The sequence below is a fragment of the Athene noctua genome, chromosome 18 (assembly GCF_965140245.1).
Source record: "Athene noctua chromosome 18, bAthNoc1.hap1.1, whole genome shotgun sequence".
Lineage (NCBI taxonomy): Eukaryota > Metazoa > Chordata > Aves > Strigiformes > Strigidae > Athene > Athene noctua.
This window is the reverse complement of record NC_134054.1, coordinates 7,732,902-7,742,886: the sequence shown is the minus strand read 5'-3', so window position 1 is coordinate 7,742,886 and position 9,985 is coordinate 7,732,902. Positions and strand designations below refer to the sequence as shown.

The 9,985-nt window shown below is 61.2% G+C and overlaps 1 protein-coding gene across 1 annotated transcript; it reads right to left on the bottom strand.

Moving 5' to 3' along the window:
- Positions 1-245: 245 nt before the first annotated feature.
- On the bottom strand, positions 246-8,097 carry EPN3 (epsin 3). Its single transcript, XM_074922413.1, has 8 exons — positions 7,825-8,097; positions 4,515-5,170; positions 4,037-4,155; positions 2,297-2,380; positions 1,904-2,011; positions 1,710-1,794; positions 1,156-1,464; positions 246-357 (listed from the first exon to the last, which is right to left on the bottom strand). Exons 2-8 carry the CDS (start codon positions 5,083-5,085, stop codon positions 287-289), a joined length of 1,347 nt encoding a protein of 448 aa, XP_074778514.1. The 5' UTR covers positions 5,086-5,170; positions 7,825-8,097; the 3' UTR covers positions 246-286.
- Between the last annotated feature and the right edge of the window lie 1,888 nt (positions 8,098-9,985).

Below are 9,985 nucleotides of genomic sequence, written 5' to 3'. Positions count from 1 at the left end.
CACACACAGTTGCAGGTGAGATCAAGCTTTGGCCACGCCAATAAGGAGCCACGCACAGCTCAACCAGCCCTGGAGCTGCCTCCCTGCAACGGGCAGGGACAGGTCACCGTCCTCACCTGCCCAAATCGGCCCCTGCCCGCTCCCCCGGCTCTTACCGACGGGGCTGTTGGACTTGGCCGAGGAGGGCGGCTGCGAGGGCTCCTGCTCCGGCGGCTCAGCTGGCTCGGGCGGCTTTGCAAATGGGTCGAAAGCGTCCCCCCCTACAGCTGGGGGGAAGAGGTGAGACTCAAGGAGGGGAGCAAGCAGGGAGGTGAGAGGCAGGAGATGTACGGGCAGGAGAGAGGCAGGGGCAGCTGCCTGCAAGGAGACAGAGAAGAGGGCGTGCGGTGGTGGGGTGTGGGGCAGGGGGTGGGAGTGTGCCTTGGCCCGGGGAGGGAGCTAAGATGAGCCAGACTATTGTGCATCATTGCAGACCAAGGCAGCCCCAGCACTGCTCGCAGCCACCCCCCCAGCAGGCAGGTCCCTTTCCCAGCCCCAGTGGGGACAGGCAGAGGGGACAGGTCTGCAGGAATGATTTAACAACCAGCACTGGCCCCCAGGCCAACTCTGCTCTCCTGCCCAGGAACCAGATCTGAGGGCAATGCAGACGGGACCTCCACGGGGCTGGAGGAAGCACTGAGGAGGAACTGAGAGTGACGCTGAGCTCTGAAACACAGGCTGTTCCTGCAACCTCTTCCCCAGCTGCAACGTGGCACCTGCAAGCAGCAACCGTCCCGTCCCAGCAGGGCATATCGGGCTGGTCTGGGGTGAGCAAACAAACGGGTATCACCGGGAGGACGCACACTGTCACCCCGCTGCTGGGGCGGTGCGGTGGATGCTATCCGCTCCCACGGGAGGGCTCTATTAACTGTGCCATGTTAATTAAAGCAGCGTATTCTGTGCAGAAATAAAACCTAAAAGTTCCTTGAAGTCTTCAGGATGCTGAGGGGTGAGTGGATGTCCCACTCTGGGGCAGGAGAGCAGGGAGGGGGGGTTTGCAGAGCTGGCTGCAGGAGGAAGAGGGGAGCACCCCAGGACCCCACTCACAGGAGAGCAGGGATGGCCAGCATTGCCCACGGCCCGCAGCAAAGCCAAAACACCCATCAAGCCTCTTACCAGGGTTAGGAGGTTGCTCGGCCACCGCGGCCCAAGGGTCGGCAGCTGGCGTAGAACCAGAGACCTGGGCAGGGGGGGACGCCGTCACCCAGGGGTCCGCAGGAGGGAAGCCAGAAGACAAGGGTGCCTTCCCCCACGGGTCAGAGGCTGCAGTGGTGCCAGGGGGGAAATCCCAGGGCCCAGCGGAGGTTTGCTGGGACGAGGCGCTCGCCTGGGAGAGGGGCTCCCCACCAGCGGATGGGACCGGCACCCAGGGGTCAGCTGCACCGGCCCAGGCAGAGGCTGCCGGCTCCGCTTTGGGCTTCATATCTGAAAGAAGAAGGGAAGCTGTGGAAGAGGGTAACAGGGCAGGGCATGGAAGGACGCTGAGAGGCGAGGATGTGCCCAGGGGACCACAGCTTCCAGCAGCACCACCCAGGCATGCAACGGACCAGGCAGCAGAGGGAGGAGAAGCAAGAGGTCCTTACTGTTGAGCTCCTGGGGGTTGGGGAGGGGGACAGAGGCGAGGGAGAGGTTTCTGCCCCAAGCTTTGGCAGCTGGTAAGTTGCCCCCACCTGGCATATCCCACGGGTCGGCAGACGTGTGGCTGGAAGGGGCTGGCGCCGGCCCGAATATATCTGCCAGCTCCAGGATAGAGGACTGCAAATAGAAATGGAATAAAGAGGTGAGGGAAGCCCAGGGCAGACCTGCGGGATTGCCCCAGAGCCCAAGGCTGGCTGTGTGGCCATCCAGGCCCCCGGTGCTGTACCTGGCTTTTCTTCATCTTATCTTCTTCCTCCTCTTCCACCCTGCCCTGGGCAGTCTCCTCCACAGCTCTCTGCAGCAGGGAGTTCTCCCCTTGCCAAGCCCTCACCTCCTGTGGGGACAAGGGTTGGGGCCCATGAGCTCAGCAGCCCTGCAGCCAGCACCTTCACCAGGAGACAGACCCAGCACAGGAGCTGCCACCGCATCACCGAAAAGTCCCAGCATCCGAGCAGATGGCTCCTCTGGGGCCGAGCCCCCTGGGAGAGCACCCAGCAGAGCCCAGAGCAGCAAAAGCAAAGCAGGCACCGGAGCAAGGCCGCGTTTCAAGCTCCAGAGCCCCAGAGAAAAGCCCAAGTGCAAGGAGAGAGGAGCACCCGGGGCTGCAGGGCACAGGTACCTTCTCGTGCTCCTCTTTGCTCAGTGCGAGCGCTAGCTGCAATTGCCTTTCTTCATCTGTACTGGAAATTGGAGGAAGTGGCTTCTGCCAACAGAGGAAATCGGGTGACATTTCAGCTTGCCTTCAGCTCACAGGACTGCTCAGAGGTCCCTGTCCTTGCCACCTCTCCTGTGGCCCCTCACCTGCCTTCACAGCATCTCTGTGCCCATCCAGATAGCTTCGACCGCATATCCCCAGCCCAGTGCCACTACGCTCTCAAACTGGCTCACACTCAGGCCGCCCTGCAGCCACTGCCCCAGCTCCTTCCCCTAACCCATCACCTGCCTCTGCATCTAGGCTAGGATGACCCTAATTAGGCAGCCAGCATCTCCCCTGGGAGGTTTTTGATGACTCTGATGTCATCATCAGAGAGGGGATCAATCAGACATCCCCTCATCCCGGCAGCCTGCTGGGGAGAAGGGTTTGCAATGCCAAGTGGCCTTGGTTCAGGAATCCTGCCTGGCCCTGCCATGCTGCAGGAAAAGCACCCAGACCTGAGGCAGATTTTGGGGAGAAGCTGTGCCCATACCATCATGTCAGCCGTGATCACTGCCCCGTGACCCTTGTCCAGCAGCATGGGACTGGCTGGGACTGGGAATGGGGACCCCGGTGGGGCTGTGCATGTGTGTGCCTGTACAAGTGTGTGTGAGCGTGCACACGTGTGCGCAGCCCAGATGGAGTCCAACAGGCAACGCTTTCACAAGCATGTTCCTGCAGTGCTCATCGCGGCAGCATGTGGAAGCTATAAATACTCCAATTCCAAGACAAAAATAGGGATATAGGCTCTGCTCCGTCTCCAAAAGAGCCTCCATCGGCCAGGGAAGATGGGCAGCAGCAAGCGCCATCTCCAAAGCACGTCCCCTGCCCCAGCAGGACCGAGCTCACGGCGCTCAGTGACAGCCCCAGGGGGACACCCCCCAGCCCGGGCACACAGCCCCTTGGTCACCACGTCCCTCTGACTTTGTGTGCCCAGCCATACCCATGTGCTCCTCAGGGGCCATGCCAGCCACCGGCAATCTCAGCGGTGCCCAAATAAGCCATCCCCGGTGGAAAAGGGGCCATGGCCAGCAGACAGGAGAGGGGACAGCCTGGGGGAGGTTTCACGGTTGGGGACAGCAGCTTGCTGCCTGTATTCCTCCTTGGCTCCTCCTGTTGCTGTTTTCCAGTGCTCCTTCTAGCATAGTTTGACAGGACCAGGCAGTGGGAGGGAGCACCTGGCCCCACCGAGCCCCAGCCTGGTGCATAGCCCTGGGGACACTGCTGACGCTCCAGCCCCCCCAAACCACAGCGTTGGGCAAGGCATCACCTCCTAAAACCTCCATGGGAAGGCAAGAGAAACAGGGGAGCTTAGACCAGAAGCCCTCAGCAGAAGAGGGCAGCCAGGTTTGGGGGGGCCATGGTGAATCCAGAAAACCCCCACAGGTTCACCCCGGGGTCTGGGAGGCTGGACAGGTCTCAGCCTCATGATGGCTCCGCCTGTACGAGGACGAGGACGGGGGGCAGGGATCTGCCTGCTGGCTATTCTGGATGCCAGACACAGTGCAAGCAGTCTGGTGCAGTTGCAGGTGCATGCACCGGCCTTGGGCAGCCCCCCAAATCCTTCCTCCTCCCAGGGATGGGGACCCACCATGCCCGCAGACAAGGCAGAGTGCTGAGAGATGCCCGGCCCTGTGTGTCCCGGGGCGGGCAGAGCCAGCCTACCTTCTCTGCCTCCTCCCGACTCATGGCCAGTGCAAGCTGCAGCTGCAGCTCCTCCTCGCCTGTTGTCTGCGGCCTTGCTTGCTCCAGGTCGGAGGCAAACCGTGGAGATGAGGATGATGCTGGGAGATAAAAGAGAAAAAAGGGAAAGAGTGGCATCAGGACTGGGGTGTTTAGGGGAGCACATCAGCAGCCTCGTCCAAGCCCCCATCCACAGCATGGCTTCCCCAGGAGACGTAGCCCCACATTAGATCTCCCCACCACGAACAAGCCGTGGGTTTATGGCTCAAGGCACCGCCAGCTGCCACCACTGTTGGGGTCCACCACTGGCCCAGCCAAACCTCTGCCCGTGCTGCAGGACAGAGATGGGCTTCACCACCACCCCCCAAAGGGTGGAGGGGAGCAACGGGCACCAGGCAGGCAAATGCAACACCCGCCTCCACCCCGCAACGAGCCCACGCGAGCAGCCAGCAACTCTCACAGTTAAAGGAGGAGGGTGAGCCCCGTGTCCGGCCGTAGTCGTCGCCGTAGGGCGATGCGCGGCGGCCGTAGGTGACCTGGTGGCTCCCGCTGCCCATGCCCTCGAGGGCCATGCGCTCCTTGGTCTGCAGCGCATGTGCCCGCTCCTGCTTCAGCCGCTCCTCGTCCTTCAGCAGCGCCATCACCTGCTTCACCTTCTCCCGGATGTTGATACCCTGGTCCTTGCCATCGCGGTCCACATACTGGAAGTCCTTCAGCGTCTGGATGGTGTAGAGGTTCTCCCGGCACTGGTGGGTCACCTTCTCGGAGCCGGTTTTGATGAGGTAGTCCAGGAGGGTGAGGGCTTTGTAGACGTGACGCCAGTTCTTGCCGCTGTCATTCAGCCGCCGCCAGATCATGCCCATGACCTCGGCGAAGGCCACCGTGTTGAAGGTGAGGTCGGCTATCTCTGACATCAGGGAGCTGGGGGGTCCCCAGGGATCATTGGAGGTGGCCTCACGCACCTTGATCTCTGCCTCCGAGTAGTTGTGCACGATGTTTTTCACCTGCCGGCGCAGCGCCGAGGTCGTCATGGCTGTGCGGTGCCGGAGACCCGCCGGCGGCGGGCAGGACCGGTGGAGAAGGGATGAGCGCTCACAGACGCAGCCTCACCGGCGCCTGCAGCGGGGATCAAGGACACAGAGATGTCAGCATCACTCCAGCCACCAAGACCTGTCCCCAGAGCCCTCGTCTGGCACCTGGGACACTTCTCAAGGTAGGAGCACCCATTGCCACGGCATCAGGTGCACCCTTCCAGGCTGCCACTGCTCGCTAACCCGAAGACACGCAGGATGTTCAAGGGGAAAAAAGTCTCATAGCAAGTCAATACCCAGCACTGCAGAGCTGCCAAGAGATTTGGCTCCAGATTCAGCAACATTTGGAGGAGATTTTACCCTGCACTTCTGCTTCTAAAAGTAACCACCTGAAAATGGCAGCTCCCTCCTCCAGATCCTGGCTGCCTTGGCCCCACTGTCCCAGCAAAGCTGGTTTCAGGCCCCCCGAGCCCTTGAACCAGGTGGGGGCTTCCCTGTACCCCCAGATGCGCTATCTGTGGCTGCAGGCAGCCCCGCTCACCCCGGCCATCTCCCCAGGACTCTCCGTGCCACCGAAGATGCGTCGTACCAAACCAAAACCCCGCTGTGAGGCAGAGCCTGCCACGACTTACCAGCACTAGCAGCCACTTGGGTAGATTTTCCCAGCAAACTCAGTAATTTTGCTTCTGCAAGAGGCTGCAGGGACAGAAGCATGCGTTGCCTTGAGGTGGTAAATTCAGGGTGCTAACCTCCTGCGCCAGGTCAGCGAGCAGGATGGATAACACAACTCCCCTCTCCCTAAAACCCCAAGCTGCATGAGCCTTCCCTGTGGCAGGGGCTGGTGTGGCTGGAGCTGTCCTGGCACAGGCCCGGCAAACAGTGCCTGTCCTTGCGATGTGCTGCACATGACGTGGGTGCAAAAGGACGTGGGTCAGTCTGGACCCATGTTCACATGGGCCCATCACAACTCTACCCCTTACTCTGTGCTAGTTTTAATCCTCACCTTCTCTCTGCACAGTGGGAAGACACAATTTACCCTCATTTTGTCAGAGGACCAAGCAAAGCCAGGAGGCAGAGGCTGCCTGGAGCTGCCTTGCCTTCAGCAGGGCCACACTGCAGGGCCAGGGAGCTGGTCTGCTCCCAGAGGTCCCGCTGCAGCTGCAATAAAACTCACTGGCAATTTTTTCCCTGTCCGAGATAACGCTTGCAGGCAGAGGAGTATCTCCCACACACAGCAGTGCCTGTGGACAGCGATTACCAGTCTCCATCCCACCACCCACCTCGGATGCTGCTACCTCCCCGGACTGCAGCCGTCGCACCGTGTCCAGTCCTCTTCTGGCTCAGGACACCGCTCCCCCCCACCAGAGCTGGGCTGGGGCCGTGGTGATGTGCCCACGAGCCACACGCAGCACCCACCACGCTCCCGCACAACCCGTGCGACCGGTACAGCACCTCCTGCTCCCGCGGGCCAGCGGCCGGACGCCCCACGGCTCCGCCAGCAACGTCCCCCATGAGTCAGAGAGGAGCTTGGCACCGCCACGCTCACAGGAGGCCGAAGTTTCTCTCAAGATGCTTCCCTGTATCGATTCCCTTTCGCAATGCAGCCCGTCAGCGCGGCCTTTGGATCCCGCTGGGAGAGCCCGCGGCGTGGACGGCCACGCCATTGCCCACCTGGCACAGAAACACCTTCGGGACAAGGGCAGGACGCAGCAAAGTCCTCCGGGACTTCGCTCCGCGTTCTGCTTTCCACCAACACCCAGGCGGGAGATAAAGTCACATTTTCCAAAGGTGCCACCAGCCTGGCAAACACCAGCAAACACCAGCAAACACCAGCAAACACCGGCACTCCACCTCCAGGGCAAGACAGTCCTGCCTGCCTCCGACAGGTCTCCTGGCAGGACAAACCCCAGGTCCAGCGTGACGGGCTCCAGCACCGCTCGTCCCGGCCGGAGACCCGATCCCAGCTGGACTTCGCCTGGCACGAGTGGGCCCGGGAAGTCTGCGTGGGAAGAGATGGGAGCAGGGGCTGGGGCAGGGGTGAGAGGAGCATGACCCCAGCGGGAGCTCTGCCAGCGGTGTTAAAGGCAGTGGGGTTTATCAAACACGTTATCCCCCCCCCCCCTCCGGAATATAAAGGGAGTGAAACAGAAGCTGTGCAGGAGATAAGGCGGCAGCACCCGGCAGCTCATATGGAATTACTGCAGTGACCTTGAGCAAGAGGCTGCCAGGTGGGAGAAGGACACACGGGTGCGGGGACAGGTCCCCATCGCCCCGCGGCCCGGCGCAGGGGACTGCGGAGGCGAAGCTGGGGGGAGCGAGGAGGAATGGAGGGGGAGCAGGAGGGGATGGGGGGAAGGAGAGGGCAGAGGAGCCAGACGAGAGGAGGGGGGGCCGGGGGGGGATTAAAGCCTCGCTCCATCCCTAATCAGGTGCAGGGCTGGCAGGAGCAGCGTCCGACATGGAGGGAGCGGCAGGGAAAGGCTCCGGCAGAGCCCTCGGCCGCGCCGCCGGTTCCCGCAGCCCGCCCGGGGCCGCCCCCACCCCCGCCGCGGGGCCCCGGGACCCCGAGCCCGGCCCGGGAGGCGCCGCGCTACCGAGCTGCCCGCCGGGGCCCCGCATCCCCCGGCCCGCCGCAGCCCGCGATGCTCCGGCGTCCAGAACCTTCCTCCTCCCCGCCCCCCCTTCCTCCTCCTCCTCCCCCCGCAGCCCGGGCGCCGAGGGGCGCGTAGCCCCGCTTACCTGCGCGGTGCGGGGCCGGGGGGAGCGGGCTGGAGGCGGCCGCAGCCCGCCCGCTGCCAGCTGCGCGCCGCCGAGTTGCCGGGCTGGCTGGGCAGGTCCCGGCGGCAGGTCCCGGCTTAACCCCTTCGGGGCCGACCGGGCACCGGCCCCGGCGACCGCCCGGGCACCGGCGGAGGCGCTCAGACCGGCCCCCCCGCCCCGGTGCGGTGCAGCGCGGTGCGGAACCGGCCGCGGGGGATGCGGCGCCGAGCCCCTGCCCCGCCGCATGCGGGAGGCGGGGATGCTGTAAATGCTCAGTCACTGCCCCTCGCTGGCAGCCAGCCAGGCGCTGCTTGCTGCTGCTTGCTTTGCTTTTTTTTATTTTTACTTTTTTTTTTTTTTTTTTTCCCTCCCCCCCCCCACTATTTTTAGACAAAAATCAACGTCCCCGAGCTCGGAAGCAGCGCTGAGGGATGCCGACCCTCCCCACACCAAACCCCTTCCTCCCCCCTCCCCCCCAGTAATGCTGCTCCCTCTCTGGTACCCAAGGCCACGGCTGCAATTTAGGTTCGTTAATTTTATAATTTTTTTTTTTTTATTTTTTTTTTTTTTCTCCAGGATCTAAATTTGGAGCGGATTCTTCCCCTGCTCTGAACAGCTCCCAGAGCCTGGCTGGGGGAGAGAGGGAGGCATCAGATGACATGACAAAATAAGTCATGTCTCTCGATTGTTTCAATGCCACCCCCTCTCTCCCGGCCTCTGCCTTCCATTTTAATCACTGACAGGCCTTCAGTATTATGGATATATATAATCTTTTTAATATCACTGACATTTTCCATAATGGAAAGCATCTCCTGTGTGATGAAACATTCTGGAGGGGGATTGTGCCCTCCTGCGGACACTCCCACCACACAAAGCTGAGGTTCATCAGGCCCCAGCCCTGAAGGTCCTGCCTTGGGTGGTGGGGAGAAGGCGGCAGCGGGGAGAACGCAGTGGGGAGGCCAGGTGCTTCCCAGGGCTTTGCAGATCTCACCAGCCTGGCCTTCCCAGCAGGGTCTGCCCGTGCCTCCAGTCCCACTCCAAGCTGCAGCTTGGGAGAAGAGCAGCTCCAGCACCCAAACCCTCCTCCAGGTCATCCTGGAGGACACCCCATCCCAGCAGGAGGCATTCTTCATGGTTGCCCGAGATCCAAGCCTTCCTCTATTCCCAGTGCTGTTCACCGGTGTCAGGGGGCGGAGGCAGCCAGGTTGCCCCTCTTCAGGCACTGATTTTTCGTAAGCAAAGCAAGCCTCTCTGTGGGGACAACACCCTACGAGCCGCAGGGGAGCTGTACAAACGTGGGGTTTTGCTTTGCTAAGCGCCCCACAACCCTGCCGTAGGAAGTGGGACCCAGCAATGCTCTCAGGCTGATTTCCCTCACCCAGACGCCCTCTGCCACTAAAAAGCCTGGGGAAATGCGCTGTCACCTTCTGCTGCAGCGTTTTCCTGGAATCCCCCTTCCCGGCCTCTCTAATAGTTATGGTGTCTTCAGACCCCAACTCACGTGATGGGTTTGGTATGCAACTCCCAAGGCCAGGAAGGTCGCTCACCTCAGTTATTTAGCAAACACAACACAAATTATTAACACTAATACAAATAACACCCATGTTTGGGAGAGGAGGAGGAATACTCTCCTTGCCTGGCTGCTGGGGCTTGGCATTATAGGGCCTGGAGCACCCAGCTGTCCTTCGGAGTGCAGGGCTGGCCAGCCCCAGGGTCCCTGCTCTGGCAAAGCCCACATCTCACACCAGGCCTGGAAATGAGGGTTACGTGTTTCTCAAGGTGTTCTGTGCAAGCCAGCTCTAATTCCACTGCAGTTCCAGTCGTCTAACTTCTACAAATCAATACAAAAGGAAAAAAAAACAAAACAAAACAAAAGCTGGCTCAGAGAAAGCTGCAGCAGCCAGACAGCAGAGTATTGCACTTGTTGGCCCAGCACATCCCTTCCTGTGCGCTGCTTGTACCTTGTCCCTTGAGGGTATTCCTGTCCAAGGCTGTAAGAGGCACTGGCAATATTTATGACAAAAAATTAGACTGTCCAACAGCATTCAAGTTTGCTCTTTGTAGTTCTTATGCCACCTGCCTGCCCTGGGCCACCAGGCTCCTCCTGTGGAAGGGAAGGAAAGACCAGCATAGGACATTC

What these genes read in the sequence shown, in the direction of transcription:
- EPN3 (XM_074922413.1), bottom strand. Translation starts at nt 5,085, where the DNA reads ATGACGACCTCGGCGCTGCGCCGGCAGGTGAAAAACATCGTGCACAAC. An exon ending in GCAAAGAGGAGCACGAGAAG is followed by an intron (nt 2,012 to 2,296) that starts GTACCTGTGCCC and finishes TTGTCCCCACAG; the next exon opens with GAGGTGAGGGCTTGGCAAGG. An exon ending in ATAAGATGAAGAAAAGCCAG is followed by an intron (nt 1,795 to 1,903) that starts GTACAGCACCGG and finishes TTCTATTTGCAG; the next exon opens with TCCTCTATCCTGGAGCTGGC.